At 42.1% G+C, this 22,916-nt stretch overlaps 2 protein-coding genes and 1 non-coding gene across 11 annotated transcripts in view; 2 read left to right on the plus strand and 1 right to left on the minus strand.

Moving 5' to 3' along the window:
- Positions 1–13,016, minus strand: part of EVI5 (ecotropic viral integration site 5) — an 85,097-nt gene extending 72,081 nt beyond the window's left edge. For 7 of the 9 annotated variants that reach the window (XR_012633682.1, XM_074906567.1, XM_074906570.1 and 4 more), the window contains exons 1-3: positions 12,894–13,016; positions 944–998; positions 244–473 (exon numbers count right to left, since the gene is read on the minus strand). Coding sequence is in view for 8 of the 9 variants with exons in the window: in XM_074906567.1 (XP_074762668.1) it covers positions 244–473; positions 944–949 (236 nt within the window). In the remaining variant the exon portion in view is untranslated. Of the gene's footprint in view, positions 1–243; positions 474–943; positions 999–12,294; positions 12,553–12,893 lie in introns of those variants that run through there. The other 2 variants (XM_074906566.1, XM_074906572.1) reach the window with 2 other exon arrangements.
- A 2,586-nt stretch (positions 13,017–15,602) lies between these two features.
- RPL5 (ribosomal protein L5) lies at positions 15,603–22,868 on the plus strand. Its single transcript, XM_074906576.1, has 8 exons — positions 15,603–15,700; positions 16,550–16,619; positions 16,716–16,831; positions 18,323–18,457; positions 19,035–19,237; positions 20,179–20,356; positions 22,007–22,095; positions 22,705–22,868. Exons 1-8 carry the CDS (start codon positions 15,698–15,700, stop codon positions 22,802–22,804), a joined length of 894 nt encoding a protein of 297 aa, XP_074762677.1. The 5' UTR covers positions 15,603–15,697; the 3' UTR covers positions 22,805–22,868.
- On the plus strand, positions 19,899–19,995 carry LOC141961546 (small nucleolar RNA SNORD21). The gene has a single exon (XR_012633778.1). It is a non-coding gene; the product is annotated as a small nucleolar RNA SNORD21 (small nucleolar RNA).
- Positions 22,869–22,916: the final 48 nt, after the last annotated feature.

Consider the following 22,916-nt stretch of genomic DNA (forward strand, 5'->3'; position numbering starts at 1 on the left):
AGAGGCAGCTGTAAACACTCCTGTAAAACCAGAAGATAAAAACACATTTCAGAGTCCCACAAAACCAGAACTTGTGAAAACACAGCACAAAAACACAAGTACATAAAACTTAGGGCCTTGAAATTGAAATGTTGTGCCATGAAGTTTTACCTAACCCCTCTTTAATGGCCTCTATGCTGAAATTGCAGTAAACCTATTTTGTCTCATTACTATACTTTGAAGACCAAAACATTTTCCATTCACCTGTTCTGTTCCTCAAGTTTAGCGAGTAATTCTAAGTCATCTGGACTCAGCTGTGTTGGTGAGGATGGTGATAACGCGGGTGTAGACAGAGTGGTAGAGGAGGATGTAGTGTGTAATGAGGCAGATGGACTTGCCACCTGACTGGCCATTTGACTGACGGTGTGCGATACAGTGTTCTTCACCCATGAGAGAGTAGAGCTCAGCTTTCCTGCCACCTTGTCTGTCGCCACCTGTGATGACAAAAAGAAGAGGATGCAATAGTTGTCTTTTTTTAATACCTTTTTTCAGTAGACCTGCTGCACTGAACAACGGAAAAAGTATACCATGTGCATGAAGTGATAGTGAGATTATTTATTTCTCCACAACACCCAAGACTCTCAGAAGCAACACAAGCATCAACAGCAATACAATACTATAAAAGTAGTAACATGTAAGTATGCTGCTAATTCACAAAGAAAGACTCAGGAATTCCTGATGTATACTCATAGAGCTCATTTCTGCAGTACAGAAATACTACAGGATCCAGGACCAGCTCAGACTTCCCGTTACAAAAATAAATAGAAATAGAAATTTTAAAACATCTTAAACTAATAATGGCATAGATACTGTAGAAAAAGAGGTATAGAAACAGTCAACTACTTTACTGATGGACACTGGAACAGTACATCAATTCAAACACTCCAGATCACTCACTGCTCACCTTCATTAATCCCTACGGTGGCAGGACAGATGAGCAGGGGCACCACATTTCATATCTACAACAAAGCAAAAGATCCTTTAGTATCTGCCAGTGCACAGAAAAGAGTCACAAAGAATTTATGCCCATGAATCTAAACCAGCTCCTGAATGTCTATATTAAGGCCTCATGCTGCCAGCTCTTCTCCTTCCTCACTTTCTCTTCAGATCAGCCCTACAGCAAGCATCCTTGAGCCCTGATCTCACTGCCAGTGCCTGGACAAGCCTGGGGTTTGAGAGGGGTTCTGAAGGAACAATGAGAGGTGCTACTAGAGCAGAAGGAAACTCTGTCAGACAGCCTGGGAAACTGCAGGACCAGGAACAACAAGGTTGACTGGGGTTGATCATAATCTACCGCTACTTCTTGAAGAAAGACCAGCAGCCCCTGGAGGCATTTTCTAATGAACCCCTCACTAGAGCTTCCTTCAGCAACTGAAAACGTAAGAGGCTTTAACCCACACTGATTTACGACAGAGTTAATTCATCCCCAGCCCAACTTAGAGAAAATCTAGATGCACCTAAAAAGAGGAGCTAGCTGCCTAGCAACAGGTTAAAACATTTCAAAACCACGGTTGAAGAGGAACTTCCTTTGAAGTGGTGCTGCTGGCAACTATTTATTTCTACCTTTGCTGACTTCCTCAAAACACTGCATTGCTCAATGATTGTCACAAACAATTCTGCAGTACAGCCTATACAATAATTGCTAAGACACAAGACACTAAGCTACAGGAAAAAAATCCTTTCCCAAGATCCTCTAACAGAAACTAATTAAAGCAGAATTTCAACTGGAAAGTAACTCCATCTCAGCATACTTTGCATTTATCTGAAGCACAGTATATAGACTGGTTGCTAAAGCAGAAGCTTTTATTTAGATATAATGCTACAGTGAACTTTTTTGTGAATCAAATCCAGCAGTATTTTATTTTCACATCATATCAAAAGGAAGACACGCTGATTGCCTTCAGAAAACAAGAGGAACACTACAGGCCAAAGACAAACAGTGGTACTCAATCTCCCCACTTCCTCCCATCAGCAAGAAGATGCTTAGAGCTCTCCTAGAGGACTGCAAAGGACATATGCTTAACGTTCATTCCAGAAACAGTAACAGATTCTTCTAGAAATCTTCAGATGCAGGGATACAAACCACAGGTGGGAATAGTAAAGGTCCCAACAGAAGCATTAGAAAGGTTCCAGCTGGTTCTTATGTCACTGCTGGACAGGAAAGCTCAGACATATCAGTATGTTTTTAAAAAAAATAACACAACACACATGATCTTTTAAAGATAATCTTTGAAAAATCATTTCCAATACTAGTATTTGATACCATTTTTTATGCAAGAAAGGGAAAGAAAATTGCTAGGTTTCAAAATCTTAACTTTAATACATGCATTAATATTTCACTCAGTCAGTATCCTTTATTCTCTATTGCTATGAAAGGATAAAATATTGCTGTTTCACTTTGAATAAAATAGTATTATGATAAAGTTAACTCATACATCTCACTTAAGACTGATTACTTTCTCAAAGGCTTTAAATTGCTTCAAATATGACAAGTTAATGCAGCTATTGCAAAAATAAATGCTGGCAGAAAAAGGGCCAACAACACAGAAAACATGACTGCCATACATAGCACGTTTTAAGAGTCACCCATTATAAGATTCTTACATATACATACTAGAAAAGCAGTGACTGAGTAATACCCTATGTGACAGAAACTGGAAGAGCAAGTATACAATCAATTTTTATCTCTTTACAAAGTAACTAGGAAGACTTAAGGTGAAAAAAGTAAACCCAAGCTGAGCCTGGCTTATGCATGATGAGGCTCACACTCCACGTTAATATAGCTGAAGCAAGGGGTGAGGTGGGGACAGAAATCAAGAATCTGACATTTATTCACCAACACATCACTAGGCATTAAAAAATTAAATGAAAATGTTTGTAGAAACCAATTATGTTAAGAAAGAAAAAGTATGGTCAAGAAACCCATGCAAGACAGCAGTTAAATCAACAATGTGTCTAACAATACTAGTGTTTCTAAAAGCAGCTCAAAGTTTCATTAGAATATATTCAGAGAATTAGTACCTAAAAACTATTCCTAGTCAACCATCTAAAAGCATTAACACATATAGCAAGCAAAATGCACAGCTGCAAAAAGCAAATGTTTGAAGATCAAAAGGCTCACAGTGCAGTTTGCATCAAAACACATGAAGAATTTGTTTGGGGAAAAACAGCTACTGCAGTCACCCAGGGCCAAGCTAAATTAAGAAAAAAAAAATCTAATCTAATAGCTAACTGCTCAAGCCTACATCCCTTTTGCCAGGCTTTTCCAGGGTTTCAAAAAAAAAAAAAAAAATCTAAAACTAGCTCTCAAATTGTCAGCATCGGTGAAAACTCCTGGACCTAGACATGAAGGCATTTAGCTATCAGTTTTTTACCCATTTCCCTAAATAGGATAGAGTAACAGGATTATCAAATTTCATCACTTAACCTATGTTAATTGCAAGATTTATATTCAGTGACAGATTTCATTGAGTTATTCTTTGACAATTAAAGCCTTCCAGAAAACAGGTCACTGAAATTTAAAAATGAGAAAACCTAAGAGCAACACACCAGTAATTCCTATCAACACACGCACAGTGCTTCTACACTTGCCCTTCTTTATGCATGATGAAAATCACTACTACATATCAGAAGCTTTTCAGCTATGTACATTGTTCCATCTAACAGGGTAGTTGTAGTCATTACTCAACCACAGACCCCTGCTCCTTCCCACCTTTCTGCTGACTATCCCCACAAAAAGACAATAGATACACAGAGTACAGAAGTGAACCCCACTGACTCCCACCACTATGACAATATACACATAGTACAGAAATTAATCCTACTGACTCCCAAGAGATACGTACCTCCTCCCCTGACAGCACAAAGAGCTAATCGTTTTACTCTAGCCCTGTTGGAGAACTCCCACAATTAAAAAAAACACAGAACTATCAAGTTGTTGACACTAGTCCTTTTGCCTTTAGTTACACCAGTGAGAATAAACCCAGTATGAATGATGGCAGATACTTTCACTGGGTATCACCAACTCCAGGAAACAGGAAAATCTGTATGAGCATTTGGTTTAACACCTCCCTGCTTTAGAGATGTGATTTTGCTTAACACAGCATTCTGGAAAGACTCAAGAAAGCCAGTAGCGGTAAACCTTTATTTTTTTTCTTTGTATTTTTGCACAGTCTCCTCAAGGCTTTCCTAAACAAATTTATTTTAAAAACTGGTTATTATTTAACCAGTAATATTTCTGTAGGCCTGCAGCAGTGTCTCCCTTTTGGCTACAACAATGATGCTCTGCACTTTAGTTATGAAGAGTCCTTCCCTTTGCAACTCCTCATTACTGTGAAAAGAGATCAGTCACATGCTCAGCTGTTTGTAGCAGTAACAGGGACAGCCAGATTCACCACAGCGTCTATCCCAAAAATCTCAGCTAGGTCACAGCGATAAATCTAACTGCACGTGAGATAGGACTTTCACCATCATGCTCTCACTAACCATATACACCTATGCTATTCCCGTTCTGTTCAGCCTTACCTTACTGCTGAAGCACTCACACCTGTAAAGCTGCTCTACCTGGTGCCCTCTTGTGCTACAACCATGCATGGCAGGCAGCAGCTACATGGCCAGCCCAAGTCCAGACATGGCTCTGTGAACCCCAGTACTACCAGATTCACACAAGCTCTCCATCCCTTCATCTAAGCAGCCCAGGCTGGAAGCCCCCGTTAACAGCATTCTTTGCTCTGCTCACCTCAGCCAGTTTTTCAACTAGGCAAAGAGACTTGGTTTCCTTTTTATTCCCAGCCTTTTTCAGATACTGAAATTCAAGTTACATTTGAAGAGTAAAAGGTAACCTACATTGCCTGGGAAACATGCCAAATCGAGAACACCATCAGGATGATCAAGCCATTATTAATGTGTGATCAAAACCAGAGTCAACCCATTTTAAAAACGTGCTCTTCCCCTCAGAGGGGTCTCACTCAAGAACCTGCCAATTAATCAGACTTTGAACACCAGTGCTGCTCCTGGCCCACTCCCAGGGACACTAACACTTTCCATTGAAGACGGTCAAGTCTGGAGACCAGCACGCAGGGGTATGCCACCTCTACCCTTGGAAAGAGGACCCAGCAGAGCTCCAAACCAGGTATATTAATTCAGGCTCCAAGCCATTATTAACAGTCACACTGCTCCCGGTTTGCCAACAGACCAAGAGCACAGAATTTGTTTGCATCTGCCTGCTTAAGACCATGTAGATACCTCCTAAATGAAAGTTTGCCCCTGAGTTTGAAAATATTGATCTTTAAAAGGATGAGGGGAACAAGACTTAACTACTAAAGACTTTCTACTCTGCTGCAGTTTCCAGTGAGCAAAACAGAACTACCAGCAATGCTCAACCGTCTGTTCAGTCATCACACAAGGCACGGACCTGCCTGCTACATACTTTAAGCTACTGCAAAGATAATAAATGTTTACACTGATATACACAGATACACATGATGTGAAGTTTATATATGTCAATTAAAAAACATACAATTCAGTATCTCCACTTTACATTTAGTATCTTTAATTAGCTGATTACAGCACTTTATTACCAAGAGGAAGTACAATACTGTGTTTAGATTTTTGAGTTACTCAAAGGAATACTGCAGTGGAGCAGCATATGAAATATTTTAAGTAAGGCTAGACCACAGCATCCCACATTACATACAATTACATAACTCCCCTTCCCTGAGAATCCCAAGGTGTTGTGCATCACCTTACAGTAAATCCCAAAATATTACCACTCCATATTTTTGCATTTGCCAGAAACAGTATTTGTTTTTCAAAAAAAGATATCTGTATAGATTTCTTTAAAAAAGGTTTTTCACTGGACACATTGAATTAGCTTAATACCTGTATTCTGCATTTCCCTAAGGAAGATCTGTATTAAAGTTACAGGTATCCTGATTACCCAAAATACTGTCTCAACTATTCTTGTCATATGACAAAGCAAAGATAACTGCAAGCCTTAGACAAACACTACTGTATATATTATATGCTCTCTACTCTTTCTCCTCTTCCTGAAAGGAAAGAAATGGGAACTTCCAGAATACAGGAAGTAACCCTCATACTATTCTACATATAATATTAAGTCTCACATAATTTGGGCTGAAATTGTATATGTGGTTTTCAAGCCAGTTCTATAGCATTCCATGGACCCAGCCTCCTGCTTGCTTCAAAAAAGTTAGCAGCATTTTAATAGCTGAAGAATAAATTAAACTGACTCAGTCAATGACATATGCAGGAGAGGTAGCTGGTGAGTCAGCCTGTTATCATGCTTCCTGACAAGCTAAAATCCTAATTTAGGGCTCAAACACAGTTTCACTATAAGCTTCATCTATATCTTTTACTGTACAAATTCATATAACTGATTTCCACTGAAGTCTTAGGAAAAAGTACTGATTGACTCTCATATTCCTGATTTTTCTTGTAATATCACCTAACCATAGTCAGGAATATCATCGCTAGCATTCACCAACTTCCATTTCACTTGATATTCACTAGCTCTCCAACTCTTTCTGATATAAAGAATAAAGCAGTCTAACATTTTATATTGTGTAAATCTTTAGCTGTCAGAAAACTTTCTGTAGTAGCATTCTTTGAAAGTTGTCTTCAGACTCTTAACATGTTAGGGTTTTGATGGTCCCAAAACATCTGAAAGAAGGAACTTGAAGCTGCAAGTTCACACACATAACATCACAATCTAATGCATCAGGTGTTTTAAGGAGGTACATCATTAGAAATGTTGTAGGGATCCACTAAAGGTTGAAATCATTGCTCAAAGCCATATGAATAACTTTTCAATCACTGACCAAATTGCACTGAAATCTATTTATTTCCAAGAACAATTGCAGGTTTTTGATTTCCTCTGAAGTCCAGCATTGTTTACAATCTGTCAAGCATTGCCCCAGTATGCTAGCTGAGAAGACAAACCATGATGCTTTTGCACATTATCTCCTGTCCATCTAAAGATGGTCCTTTACCAAACAAGTTTAAAGTTACACAGGTATGTAACGAGCTCAGGAAACCATCGCAACCTTTTTTCAAGGGAAAAATAGTTAGACCTAGTGCTTTTGTACCAAAGATGGCTGAGAGCTCCTCAGAGCTTCAAGAGAAAATTCTGAAGGACTACAGTAAAAACCTCTACCAGGGAACTTCCTTTGTTTCGTTGTTCCCTTAGACCTCAGTTTGGATAACATCTTTGTATTTGAGGTTCAGCATGCCAAGTTACACACACATATACTTGAAGGACCACCCCCTTGGCTAACAAAACAGAAGGAAGAAACAGATTAAATCAGCTAAAACAACTCCTGCAAAGTCAGTTTGTTTCTGCACTAGATTGGAAGATTTTTTTTTTCTTTTCAAAAAAATGCAACTCAGTCATTTCACTGAAGTTCAAGTAAGTATCATCAGGCATTTACAAAGAAGGAACAGACACTGAAGAACACATATGTTTAACATTAAAACTCCTTTCTACAATTTTACTTTCCTACTCATTCCCCAAAGCCTAGCTTCCTCAATGTTGCTTTTAGCCAACTTCCTCCTGGAAAGGAGCCAGGACTAGCATCTAAACTACATTAGGGCAAAAATAGCAAACAAAAGTATATAAAGGCAGTTAAATTTACTAAAAGCCTTAGGTCCATATTTTGGAAGTGAGAAACCACTAAGTCGTATTTTTAAATGTTCACTGAACCTTAACTGAAATCAATGTTTTTAACTCTTCATTAAAAAAGTAGACAAAATTTGCAAGGAGTTAAATTGGGAAGTTTAAAAGGATCCAATATCTGACAACACAAAAACATAACATTCCATGCAACATCAATTTTTATGTACTAGCAGCCCCAGTATTTTCTAAGTGTAATTCTCCTTGTTTATAGAGATTAGGTAAATTTATGCCATAATCTACAGGCTAGAACCAAAATGCGCATCTCCTGTTTACGGAGTTGTGCATGGTTCCCTTTCCAAAGGGATGTATGAAACAAGACTTGATGGAGAAACCAAGGAACATAAGCATGGCCTTATGGAGTATGGTAACACTTGAAACTTTATGAATTCCTAGAATTTTAAACAAATCAGGTAACAGAGGTTGATGAGGCCCTACCTCCAGAATATTACTCTTCTTTCCCTTAAATGATCAGCTAAAAGGTCAACTTTCTATCAAATACACTCAAATTCAAAAGAGTAAAGCAGTTTCTAAATGACTGACAGGTAACCAGCTTTACTTGTGACCCACAAATTCATTGCAACCTACAGCTATTACCAGAAAAAGGTGAAAGTTTTAGAAGTGAGAAGTATAACAAATTTAGTAATTTCCACATAGGAAAGCTGTCTGAACTACCCAGTAAACACAGCAGATTTAAACCTAGATGCATACATCAACAGTCAATTCCTTTAACACAATCCATGCCAACATTTAATTTTGCCCACCAATTTACTTTGTATATCCACAACTTGTCTTCAGAAGCACTTACAGTATAACCTGAAGCAAGCATGTTTTTGTGGCTGTAGAATTCCTCCTACATACTACTGAAGTCTGGAACAGTGCTCCTGCAGCCTTTTCTGAGCACAATGCTTAGAGAGAAGTAACTTTCCTCAGTTATTGACTAAAGAAAATGAAGATGGCTCTACAGAGAAATTATGTATCTACTCATCAAATGAAACCAGTTATCTTCCGATTAGTTGACCATTAACTTTTACGCTTTCATTTGAAAATAAGGGCCTATTTACTCTTTCTAAAAGTCCTACTAGTGGAAAAATGCAAGGAAGATCAATGAAACATGAATGATTTTTAGTGCCACGTGTGACACCAAAAAGTTTATGTAAAAATCTCAACCCCATTCTATCATGGTCTGTATCTTATTATGGAATGTTAACTTGCCTTTGTAATTTTGTCTTTAGAAAGACTGATCACAATTCTTTTTCCAAAGGGCTGAGAGATACTGAATCTACAGCCAAACCCATAAAGTTCCACCACTAGTACATTCCAGGGCAGGGGAGGAATTATTTTGCTTAATGAATATTGGGGTTTAGCTCTGCTGTTTCAGAGAGCACAGAAGTTGGGATTTCTTTTTACTATGCCTGAAAGTAGTTCACTGTTTGAACTATATATACATCAAGAAGAACACCTGAAAAGTGAAAGATGTAAAACTAACTTCTTTTATACAATGTCACTCTATATAGTCACGTGAATGGTACATATCCAAAATGTTACGTTTGGGTTAGCTACTAGTTTTTGACACCCATTTTAAGTGACATTTGATAGTTTTACCCTTCTATAAGAAAAATAACAGTAAGTTCTTCTAACATGCTCATAGAAGTGCTCCGTCAACCTGTGGCGACAAAATCCACTACTAAAAGACTGACTCCATCTGCCAGTCTGATGAAACCAAAGAAAAAAAATAAGTAGTTAATCCAGTATAAGATATTGAAGAGTCAGAATTCTGTATCATCGCAACATAATTATACTTTTTTTAATTAAAAAAAAGGAACAAGAACATGTTATGATGTCATCAAATGGGTATTTAATGCTAAGAATCATTAAAACTTGGTCATCACAATAGGGCATAAGAAGTTTGAGAAATTCAATAGCTTACCATGTAGCAAAACACATTATAACCACCTCTTACCAAAATGTTAAGTTTGGGGATTTTTTTCTTTAAAGGATTAAGCTGTGGAAGTAAAAATAATACAGACCAGACAAGATGACATATTTTGGTAACAACCCCATTGGAGACAAGTAAAATTTGTTCCAACAAAAGAAAATAAAGATACTTGGTGGTTGCTTTTGGCTGCTTCCCAAGTTGAAAACTAATACAAAAAAGTTAAGTGCCCACAGCAGTTCTATCACACTACCTTACTTTTTGTCCAGAATAAATCCCAACCTTATATTGTACTTCAACCCCAAATCTACAATGGCTGCCTCACTGGGACTCGGGAAGGATTACTGTTACAGTCAGCAAAACAAAGTTGACAGCTACACAGCCTGGAATAACACGAAGACCACAGCAAAATCCCTGTCAGCATGACCAAAAAGGAGATCCCATTCTTCATTGCCTAAATCCTACAGCTGGCTCAACACTTCTAGGCCCTCCCTGAAACACTACTTCATGGCTAACTGAATATTTTCCACAGTTCACACGAAGTTAAACACCACTGAGAGTAATTAATGAAAAGCTACAACTCACTAAATCACTTCTGCTGCTGCCTTGTGAGAATACAGTTTCTGTGGACAAGCATACAACAAAACCCATCACAAATATATATAAAATGTGCAAAGCAAGACAAGAGCCCCTGCACTATCACTAACCCACCACCCATTTATTCCAGTCACTTGCTGGAGAAGGAATTCATGTGCTACAACTACAGACACTTAGGCAGACAAGACTACAATGGAAGGAAGGCAGTATTCCCAATTTAACAGACTCAAAAACTTTACCAACAGATGATGTTGGTCATTATGAATATGAAAGACACAAGGCTTTAATTCAGTTTGCTTTCTACAGACTTAAGTGATGTATATTGAAGGGCTTCAGAGAATATATCTAACAACTCAAAATGACAAACTCCTACAATACTTACTATTTGCTTTTTTAAAAAAAAATGATAACTATTTTAATTGGGTCTTGGAAAAAAGTTAATTAAGAGTATGTAATCAAGGCAAATATGTCATCTGAGAAAACAACATTCATAGAGTCAGGATTTGTTTTCATTATTGTTCCTCTTCTCAGACTACCAAAAAATACTTTCCTTTACAACTGTGCGTTTGACTAAACATTAAATTAAAAATTAAACTAAAATATTAAATTCTACTATGTCTCTTCCATAAGCATTAGAAATATATTTTTTTTTCTGCAAGTTAAGAAAACAAACAAACCAGGATGAGTAAGAAAATGTAAACAGAATATTAAGTATGCATAGCCCAACTTCACAGTTTTCCCCCTTCTAAATCGAGATATTAGCATCTTGAATTAACAAGATAAACATATTTGTTTTCCAAAAATTCATTGACAAAAGACTCTTCTTTAAACTTTTATTACTTCTCCATTTATTATCAATCCTACCCAGAGAACAAACTGACTGTAACTGTTTAGGCACATCACTTCCCCCATTGCTTCTCTTCTTGTAAACTTCGACAGGCTTTTCTCCCATCTCTTCCTTTCCATGAACTCCACTTCAGCCATTCCACTCTCCAACCATCTCCTGCTTACTTGTTCAAAAGCAATCAAACAAGTCCACAGAAGACAAACATAGGGGGAGCAATGAAAAACAAAACAAAACACAAAAATCCAAGCCACCATCTGTAGCTGGGGAAGTCCCTAGGCCTCAGAGGGTGGGGGGCAAGGAAGAGATATGGAAAAGTAGGGCTGCTCTGTCAAAGCTTTCTTCTGCAAACATCTGCTCCCTCTGAGGTGCTGTTGGGCTGGACATTCAGTGACAGTCACTACAGCTGCTCTCAAGCCCAGTTTATCAAACTCAGGCAGTGCTGATTCATAATACCAAATGCTTTCCTCCTGATCATGCCCCTCTTTTTCACTAGCTGTCTCCCTTTCGTCTCATAATCCTTACTTGAAAACTAATTCATATCTACATATTTCAAAATAAACCTTCAATCTTTTTAAGTGTAAATACAGAGCTGTACAATCATGATCAAAGCAGAAACTGCACATAGAAAGCAGGGAAGGGAAATAAACAGGCACATTTATGCAGAACAATTTTTAATATGATCTACCAGGAAAACAAACAGGATCCAGTTCCTTTCTTGTTTAGGCATGTGAAGTAAAGCAAATTTTAAAAAAATAAAGTTTTAAAATTTTTGACAAATACTTCAAGAGATAAATAAAACATAGCAGATATTGTCAGTTCTCTATAGGAATCTGCCTCCTCCCTCTATCTTTTGTACGGGATCTTTGAAGAAAAAACCCCAACTGTCCCAGGCTGATGTGAAACTGTTTTTTGATACAGTCAGTGTTAGTGCCAGCTCATGCTGGAAATTCAAAATAGTATGCCAACATCATGTTTGCTATAAAAGTGCTCTGATTAGCAACGCTGAGAATTAGCAGGAATTGTACGGAACTACAGAAAAACGACGCTAGGAATCAAAGCTGGAATACATAACGAGCAGCCAGAACACCAATATCGACTTTTTACCCCCATTATATAATCGCGTTCATGCAGCTGCAGCAGGAGGTGCTAGCAAGGGAGATCTCCGAGGCGGCATTTGAAAAGTACCTCTCAAGAATGAAAGACCCACGGGCTCCCGGTTCAACGTTACGTCCACGGAACCAAGGCAGAAATCACCCCCTGCAGCCAGACCCGCCGAAGTCTCCCCCGGGCCGAGGGCGGGATTCCCCCCCCCCGCCGCGTCCTCAGCCGGCACCACAGGGCACTTCCACTGCGGAGCCAACAACGACCCCCGCGCGTCCCCGCGGCAGCCAAGCCGGAGCCGCCGCCGCAGCCCAGGGCACGGAGGGGCTGGGGCACGGCGGCCCCGCAGCCCCCGAGTCGGCGGCAGGGCCGCGCCCCGCGGCCGCCCGTCGCCCCCGCCCCGCCGGCGGGGAGCGGGGCTGGCCCTGCCCGGCAGCGGCCCGCCGCCGCCCGCTCCGCCGCCGCCCGCAACAGGAGGGCCGCGGGCGCTGGGCGGGGGCGGCTGGCGCAGCCCGCGGGGTGGCGACACCCGGCCCCGCCGCGGCCCGACGGGAGGGGCCGGGCAGGGTCAGCGCGGCCGGAGTCGCCGCGCCCCGCCTAGGCCCGGCCGCGCGCCGCCCCCGGCCCCTCCGCGGCGGGGGGGTGGGGGGGGAGGCGGGGGCACGGGCCCAGCCGCGCCTCACCTTGGAAGCGTTGCCCGCGGCAGGGAGCTGCGTGCGGCGGCGTCCCCCGCCGCCGGCCTCCCGCGGAGCTGCCCCCTCCCCCGGCGGCTCGCCGCGCTCCGCCGGCCCCGGCAGCCGGGCCACGTCCCTGCCCGCGCCGCGCGCAGGCGCACTCCGCGCGCAGCCGCCGCCACCGCCGCCGCGAGGGGCAGCCCCGCGCCCCGCCGCCGCCTCTGCCCGCCGCGGCGGGGGGCCGCCGGTAACGGCCCCGGCGGCCTTGCGGGTAGCCGCGGGCAGGGCCCGCCGGCGGGACAGCGGCGGCGCTGCCCTCGGGCGGCGGCGGCGGCTCGCCCAGTTCACGGGGCAGCTCCGGGCTCGGGGCTGCCAAGGCGGGCGGGCGGGCCAGCTGCCCCCACAAGCGCGCCTGTCGCCTCTCCGCTCCTTCCCTGCAGCTCCCCCTGGCCTGCCGCGGCGGCGACCTCCCCCAGCCGTGAGCCGGGCCCCCGCCGTGCCGCTAACCCGGCTGCCCCTCGCCCCGGCCGCGGTGCGTTGCGCCCGCTCCGTTAAGAGGCTCTTCTGGTGTGGACGGAGCGTCTGCCCAGGGCTTCCCAGACGCTCTCTGCACGCTGGAAGCCGCACGGCACCGCACGGCGAGCGGGAGCGGCGGCGGCGGCCCCGGCCCGATGGGGGCTCGCTGCGCCGGGTGCCGGCCCGTTACACCAGCAGCGGAGACACCGTCTGCCCGGGACAGGGCCCCGTCCCGTGATGAGCCCGTTTGCCATTTTCCTTCTACAGTGAAGAATAGGGACTCCTAGACAAAGCCATACAGAAATTTTCATTTGTAAGGATTCTAACAGAAGCTTATTTTTAAAAAAATAAAATCCAACACTGCCAAAACACAGACATACTGCTTTAGAGCAGGTTTTGCATATTGTCAAGTACACAAAGAGTAGACTCTTAGAAAACAAGTAACAACTGGAATAGGTTATAGATAGATAGGTCCCCAGCATTTTTTTTTTTCTTCAGTAAAGATACTACTCTTGCAATCAACAGCAAAAAAGGTGCAATCACCACAAGTGACCACATAGACCAGTCCAGTAACAGCCAGCAGCCTTGCAGCCTGAGGTCCCCCACAGATACCAGGGAGAGGGATCCTGCTTACAGGAGATGCTGCTAAAACACCAGTCCAAGAGACTTCTTCCAACCACAAGACACCACTCTAAAAGACCTGCGTGAGACCTTACTCTCCAGAACATACCTAAGTAAAGACATCATATACAACAAAAATTGAGAAATAGCATCTGAGAGAGGGGGAAAAAAAGCAAATATACTTTTTTCCTATCAATAAGTGCTATCAGTAAAAAGTATTTTACTAAAGCATTGAAATACTTGCTTTTACCTCAACAAGTCCAGAGCCTCTACGAACAGCAGTCAACCTTTCAACAAACATTTCTGCTGAAAGCAAAAAGAGGAATTTGCCCTGAATTTGTAAGTGATTCAGAGGTGGGGCTTAATGGCTAATAAGCTCAGCTGGAGCCTCCTTGTTTTGTAGAGTGACAACTAGTAAGAAAGTATGTGGTGGTATTATGGGATAACAGGCTGGATTTTGTGATGGTGAGCAATTTTAGGAACAAAAAGTCTTCTTACAGAGAAGAATAAGAAATTGGTTTTATTTCTTCTTGTTTAACAAGACTAGCGGAGTCTTGCTTATGATACCATTGCCTTGAGGCGTTTCTCATCAAAGTAACTAATCACTCAGCAGTTGCCAGCAGACCCGTAGTGAGGAACAGGCATTTATATGGTAGAGAGTAGCTAAAACAATGTGCTCCCCTAGAGTTACTTTATGTAAAAATTGAAAAGCACATAGAATTCTGAGCTTTCTAAAATTCAGTCTTAGATATTTTTGAAGCTAGTAGGTACCTGCCTGGCATAGGAAATATTTAATATTTCTTTAATTCTCTTGTGGTCATTCATATCAATTTCATAACTTTTTAAAATGTTGGTCAGTGTATAACAATTAGTGTCGGTTTGCTGGTTTGCTTTTTTTTTTTTTTTTTAGTAAAGTGAATAAGGATAACCAGACAAATGCATCAGGAGCAAAGATGCTACTGTTGTGCACTTCTCTCTGACCGTGTCAAGAAATCTGACACCACTTGACCTGTTTGTCCCAGCATATGTGCATATATATATATATGCAAGTGCATATTCTTGCTTTAATTCATCAAATATCGATTATCCCAAGGATCTATAATTTATTTTAGGAACAGCATTTGACTGGGTGTTGGTTGGTTGAATGTTTTAGTTATTTACCGTTTCATCAACTATGAGAAATTTCCCTAGAAAATGAAGGGAAATAAAATCCTGTGACATTTCCATACCTGGTGATTTTTAAGATCAAATCTATTGATTTTTCTGCCGTAAGAATCCCTTCGCTGCCCTTGCTAATAACTGCGATAGCTAACGCAAAGAGACTGGGAGGCGACGCCCCGTTCCGTGCAGACATTAGCCGGCAGCAGTGTTATTTTTTCTGTGGCAGGGCACTGCTCCGCTCCGCCGGGGGGAGCCCTGTGCCTGCAGCCCCGCAGGCAGGGAGAGGGGCCCCCATCCCGCTGTGACCCCGCCGGCCGCAGGGCCCGCTCCTCCGGGCCGGCAGGGGGCAGCACGGCGGGCGCCGGGGACGGGCGTGCCGGCGGCGCCCCGCCTCGCCGGGCAGGCGAGTTGCTGCGGCTGCGCAGTGGGCGCGGCCTTTTCCCCCCTGCTGCGGAGCGCAGTCGTTGTGCGGAGCGGGCCCCGGCCTAGGCCTAGACCGGACAGTACCTGGCACGATGGTCAGTACCGGCCGCTGCGGGGCCCGCGCGGCGGGGGGGGCTCTGCTCGCCGGTCTGCGCCCGCCGCGCGGCTCTGTCCGCCCGGATGGAGCCCGATTGACTCGGGCCCGGGGCCGGCTCCAGCGTGGCGATGGCTGCCATTAGCGTTGGGGCTGCGCCGCGGGGCGGCTCGGCGGGGCCCGGCTCGACTCCGCTGCCGGCCGCGCTGCTTCCCCGGGCCGCGGTCCGCCGGCTGGGCGCGGCGGCAAGAGCGGGTCGGCCCCGGGCGGCGGGGCCGGGCTCGCCGGAGCCCCTCGTGCCCTGCGGCGGCTGGCGGGGGCTGGTGGCCCGGGGGCGCGGGTGTCGGACTGGCCGCCCGCCTTAGTGCCGCCGGGACGCGCCTCCGAAACGGTGGCGGGTGTTGGGGAGCGCCGGTCCCGTCGCGGTGTCAGCAAGGGTCGTTGTCCCCGCCGAGTGGCGGGGGGCTGCGGGAGAGGCCGGCTCCGTGGCGGAACTCGCCAAAGAGATAACTGCGTAGGGGGTGACTGAAAATGACTGCGGTTACTGTCTCGGGCCGTGCGGGCAGGCGCAGCGTTAGCAAACAGAATTTCTGGCTTTCTCCTGAAACTATATGAAGTTATGGGAGAAGTGTGCATTAGTTCCGGTGGGAAGGATGGAAATTCTGGGATTCGATGTGTTAGAGTTTTCTTAACATTTTATTTTTATGATGCTTTTTTATCTAAATGTGTAGGTATGCTTGCTACTTTATTCCTGATTTTGTCACGGTTTTATTCATGGCACGTTTAATTAGAATGGCCTTGGCTTATGTGGTTGTATGTTAATAACGTCTAGTTATATTTCTTATTCAAGGGGTTTGTGAAAGTTGTCAAGAATAAGGCCTACTTCAAGAGATACCAAGTGAAATTCAGGAGAAGGAGAGGTATTGTTAAATTTCCTGTAGCATGCAATTGAAAGTCACTGATGAATATTCCCACTTCTTTCACATGTGTTTGCCACACCATAACTTCTTTTTCAGAGGGAAAAACTGATTACTATGCCCGCAAACGTTTGGTAATTCAAGATAAAAACAAGTACAACACCCCAAAGTATAGGATGATTGTGCGTGTTACCAACAGAGACATCATTTGCCAGGTAAGGTCTGTGGTGCTTGCTGCTTACTCACCAGCTTTCCCACCTGAAATACAGAGAAAGGGGGATGGTTGAAGCAGCTGGAATCTTTTAGGCTTGATCTGAGCGGTTTTTATATTGGAAAATAGTTCCTTAGAGAACAACCTTTAATGTTGACACAGATTCAGTAATAAACTGTATTCATCATTAAAAATAAATTTTAGTAGTGTCAACATTCTTCAGCAAGGTTATTTGTAACATAAGACTGTACTGGTTTAATGATGCTAAATAGAAGACTTTAGGGAGAGGGAAGGTATCTCTATTTTTCTTCTGCTGTACTTAAAGTGCATTGAAAAGGGCCTTTTTTCCTTGGCTGAAGACAACAAAGTTGACTGGGTATCCTGTCAACCCAACCTGACACTGTATCTAAAGGTGCCCTCTCTTTTGAGAGTGCTTTTCCTGTGATGTTATGTGGATGACGTGAAGCAGCTAGGCCTTACGATGGCTTTCCTGTGAGATTAAAGGAGACCAGTAAATAAGAACAGTAGGCGTTTTTTCATCCTTACTAAGTATGCACTTGTGTGTCCCATCATATGCAGTTCCTCGCTGTGGTTCACTTTCTTGTTTCATTTTCAGCATGTTTTGATTAATTTTGAAGTTTAAAACTTAGGTGTGTTTGTTTTATTACAAATGCATGTTAGTAAGCTCAAAAAAGAAGCTAGAAAAATTTTAATTGTAATTTCTTCTTGGAATAATTACCTGTTAAAAACAGTGGACAGTGCTCTTTTTACAGTCAGTTCAGAAAACGTTATATGATCTTGACGAGGTTGTTTTATTTTTGAAACTCAAACCAAAAATGAGCGGTGGTAGGTGCTCATATCTGATAGTGCCTTTCCAGTGGGTGGGAATCCTGCAAAAAGGAGACAACTTTTGGGTGTAGGAAGGAGGTGTGGGAGTCAAAAGGAGAAGGTTCTGTATGTGAAAGGAACAGTAGAAACAAATCTGATAGTACTGCTGTCTCACAGGAAACCCCTGAGATGATGAAAATCTCAGACCCATGAATTAAATCATTGCATAAGGTTACCACAAACTCTGTATTGGATGCTTTCTGCATTTTTTTGGAGGTACATTATATACTGTGTCACATGAGAACTACATTCAGAAAGTGGGACAGAATCCATCCACATCCATCATGATTCCTTGAAAGGTTGTCTTTGTAGGCAGTTCCCTGGCTTCTTGATGTATGTGGAGAGGTAGACAAAAGTTGCTGGTACACTTTCTGTGGCCTAATACAGATTTGAATTCTTTGTGTCTGTGCTTGAGAAGTTATTTATGTCTTAAAAAAAAAAAAACAAACAAAAAACAAAAAAAAACACAAACCCTTGAGCTTGCGTGCAAAGGTTGTCAGTTTGCTGGACATTCCTATACAGAACTCCTATCAGTTTAAGTAGATGTCAAATAAATAATAAATTGAGCCCAGAATTGTGAGAAAGCTAACATTTGTTTTGTTGTCAGATTGCCTATGCCAGAATCGAAGGCGACATGATTGTCTGTGCTGCTTATGCCCATGAGCTGCCAAAATACGGTGTGAAGGTTGGCCTGACCAATTACGCAGCAGCGTACTGTACAGGTCTGCTGTTGGCACGCAGGGTAGGTATCCGTCAGGTTGTCTGGAAGTTGCTGCTCTGGTTTTCCAATTTGCTTACAAAATAGAAAGCCCACTTTAAGTGGCATGTTAGTGTAGATACTTGACTCTGTGGGCTTCTCTAAATAATGTCTGCTCTTTACCATAGAGATTTGATGGCCTCTTGTGTCTGTCAAATCATAGTGAGAAGTATGGCAGCATGCAGCTTCAACTCCAGCAGCTCACTTTAAGTCTCAGCACTTAAGTATCGTGGAGGGAGGGAGTCAGGATAAAAATGTAAGAAAGGTACCTTTAAGAGTTTGAAAACATATAAACAGTGTCCTTCCATATGAGCTTATGAATAAGGCTGAAGTTCACTGGTGTACCTGTTGGAACAAAAGGTTGAAACTTAACAGATGTGCTTAAAGTGGTGGTTGTGAAAACCCTTGTTATTAGTATGGGGTGCTTAATTTTTGTAAAGGAATTTGTCAAAAACATCAAGATGCTACTGCAAATTTGTGTTTTAAGGTAATGGTGATTCTTCATTTTGTCATTAAGTTGAAAGAATTTAAGAAGTGCTTTAATTTTTTTCTTCCTTCACAGCTTCTGAATAAATTTGGCCTTGATAAGATCTATGAAGGCCAAGTTGAAGTGACTGGTGATGAATATAATGTGGAAAGCGTGGATGGAAAGCCTGGTGCTTTCACATGCTACCTGGATGCGGGTCTTGCCAGAACTACCACTGGAAACAAAGTCTTCGGTGCTCTGAAGGGTGCAGTGGATGGTGGTCTGTCCATCCCTCATAGGTAATCTAGTCTGTTTGGAAGAATTCTGTTAGACTTAACCTGAGATGCTTCTGTATGCGACAGTCTACTTACAGTGTCATTTTATGTTGAAATAGTTCTGTTATAACCTGGTAGTGATGATGTAGCCTAGATTCTGGGGTGGGGGTTTTTTTGGTTGTTTTGTTAGCTGTTTTTTTAATCCAGAGATGCAATTCTGATAGTGCTGCTGCGAATCTTGCAACTATTGAGATGCTATTATATTTTAGAAACTAAAGAGCCATCTTGTTGCTTTTACTTAGTCGTCAAATGCCTGAATGCACTTAAGTAAATATCCTTTAGTATTCCGTTGGTTTAAGTCCTTAGCAAATTGTGTGTATGCATTAACTTCACCGTGAAAAACTGTACATGCCAGGTAAAAAACCCACTGACATTTGCTACAGTTGTCAGTATGATAGTAGGTCCGAGCACTCTACCTGCTCTAGAAATTTCCACATAGAAGTTTTGACAATTCTGTCTCAAGCTGTGAATGACTGAATCAAGATTTTAGGCAGTGTTACCTAACCCTGATACTATAGCTGACTGCTTCTTTCTGCTATATCTAAGATCTGTTGTGTATTTTCCTACCCTCTCCCATGCTGTCCTAGTCATTCTTGACTAATTGTCCAGTTTTTCTGACTTGGCTGCTACATGATGATACTCCCAAAGACTGAACACTCTGTAGTTGGTCCACGGTGTGTATATGATGTACTGCACTGTTTCAAGACGGGACTGATGGCAGCTAAGATGAACTTAAAACTTCCATCTCTTAATTTTCTATATTTCTTAGTTTTTAATTGGAGGGTCCTACCCCTCTGTTACCTCTAGGAGAATCTGATGTATTAGTCACTTCGGTGTGGAACCTAGCCTCTGAATTAGAGCATTCGTCAATATGTCTTAATTTGAGTGTAACTGCTGTTTCACAGTACCAAACGCTTCCCTGGTTATGACTCGGAAAGCAAAGAATTCAATGCAGAGGTTCACCGCAAGCATATCATGGGCCAAAATGTTGCAGATTATATGCGTTACCTGATGGAGGAGGATGAAGATGCTTACAAAAAACAGTTCTCCCAGTACATAAAGAACAACGTAACACCTGATGGGGTAAGATTTATCTGGCTGGCTCCTGTGCATTAATAGAGATATTGATGTCTTGTGTAGGGACTTCTTTAGTAATGCAAAGAAGTTTGGTATATAAAATAATGTGATTCATGTTGTATGTTATTCATGCAAATACTTTTTTCTTCATTAGGAGCTGTATAATACATCATAAGTCTCTTGAAAGTGATATCTTTTTTCCTGCCGTGAAGCTGAACATTTTACCTATAAATCTCAGCTTACAGGACTGCATTTTAAACTGGAATACTTTTTTTTTTTTTTTCCTGATAGGGAAATTGACTTGCAGTTTCCACACATGCTACCCACTCATTCCCAATCCTCCACCAGAGCCTGTCATTTCTGCAGCTGTGAGGGTGTGTTCTATGTCACATCTGTTTCCATGATTGTGTGACCCTATAGGTAGTTCTAGGTCCCAGGTGAATACAGAACAGCCCAAGCTAGCTCTGGTGAAGCTGGCATCTTGTGAAACTACAGAGTGTAATACATCTCATTTTAGTACTACTTGAAATTTAAAGAGCGTTTTCTACAAAACACTAGAAGATATGTAAGATAACCAAGGTCCTTCTTTCAAGTGTTGAAACTCCTTTCAGATGTCTTGCTGCCTCTAATATTCTTGCTTGGTTTCCCCAATTAGTAGTCCTGAAGCTTGAAACAAACATGTCTGCTTTTTAGGCTGTGCAAAACTTAACTTCATTCTTTATCCCTTTATTGCTGTGGGGTCTTGTGGGGGTTTTTTTGTAAACTTTGTTTTAACTTTAGTCTTTACTGAAAAATAAGTCATGTATTGTAAATGGCAACTTATTCTATTTCACTGAAGAAACCATATCTGTATCTTGTACTGCAATTGAGTCCACAACTTATGTCAATAGCTGGACACTTATCCTTTGTACATCTAGAAAATTTTATGCAGCTGGGATCTCATGGTCTGAATTAACCACTACCAAAGGTTATTCTTTAAAATTGGTGCCATTCTGGAACCAGAATTGTCTTTGGGACAGAGCAGTGTTATTGTATCCTTGCGGACATGGCAGGAACTGTCATGGTTCTTGCAAGACTTGTTAATCTGTACCTGCTTTCACAACTTAGACTTTCTCCCCCTTCTCTAAGCAGCTCTGTAAGGTGTATTAAAAGTGGTAAGATTGCAGGTCTGATGACAAAGTTTGTGTGGAATCTTTTTGGTTTAGTTAGTAAACATTAAGTATTTTATTCTGGGTAGACGTAGAATAACTTTATATACTACCTTTTAAATGTAGGGAAGCTATGGCACTGAAAAGTAGACTTCAGAGGAAATAGTGTTTCAACTGCAAGATGCTAGTATGCATTGGAGACTTGTAAGTAGCCTGTAGTTACTCCATAGCCTTGGTTCCTTAACTGTAAAATAAGGATAAAATAACTTTGTGTGTTTCAGTATTTAATTTGTATTATAGTGGTAGTAGGAATTTCAGTATGCTGTGGCAGTGATCTTCTGAATAACACTTTCTTCATAAAGGCAACCACCCAAAATTACAAGATGTATTGTGATGAAACCCATTTCTAGTGCATGCTTTGGTAAGGGTGTCTTTGATTTTTTTTCTATGATTCTCAACTGGGTCTCTGGAGAACTTAACAATTCTTTTTGGGTTTTTTGTCTTCAAGATGGAAGAAATGTATAAAAAAGCCCATGCTGCTATACGGGATAATCCAGTCCATGAAAAGAAACCCAAGAGAGAAGTCAAGAAAAAGAGGTAAAATTCATCCTCTTTAACATGAATTTGACTTCTCTGTTGAAGATACCTTAGTTATGCTAAAACTATCAATGTAATTCACATTGCAGTTCTGTAAAAACACATGGTCTTTTAGATTAAGCTAGAAGGATTTCACTGTAACTTTGTCAGGAGTTAACTTTAGCAGTAGGAATCTAAATTTAAAGAGCTCTCAACTATATACAAAAAAAGTGGAATGTGCTCATGGCCTGAATAGCTGGAACTCTTAAGGGGGAGAGCAGCTTCTCTTCAGGTGAGGGCAGGCTGATTTAATTTGTCAAGATCAAACTATTTCGATTTTTCAGGAGCCTGGGAGAAAAGAAATTGAGGCATAGCTGTTGCATTGGGCCTTGATACTGTCTCTAGTCACTAAAGAGTAATTCTTGAGGAATTAAACTGCTGCAGTCAACCATGCCTTTTTGCAGCGCCCTAATTACAGCCTTAAATCATTACAAGGAAGTAGTGTGTTACAGAAGTGGGAATATGTTCTAGCATAGCACTTTTAACCATAATCCTGGTGCACTGCAGCTTTCTTGACCACCTTTTTGCTTATTTCTGCCTTAAATATCGTACACTGTGCTTACATTGCAGATGGAACTGTCCCAAGATGTCCCTCGCCCAGAAGAAAGATCGTGTTGCTCAGAAGAAGGCTAGCTTTCTCAGGGCCCAGGAGCGTGCAGCTGATAGTTAAGACAACTTCCACAATTTTCTATGAAGCTTTGGAAAAAGTGGCAATAAATTTATTGAGTAAGCAACTGTGTAAGACTGGCTTATTAATATATCTTGGATACAGAATATTTTTT

This window comes from Athene noctua, chromosome 5 (genome assembly GCF_965140245.1).
Source record: "Athene noctua chromosome 5, bAthNoc1.hap1.1, whole genome shotgun sequence".
Classification (NCBI taxonomy): Eukaryota; Metazoa; Chordata; class Aves; order Strigiformes; family Strigidae; genus Athene; species Athene noctua.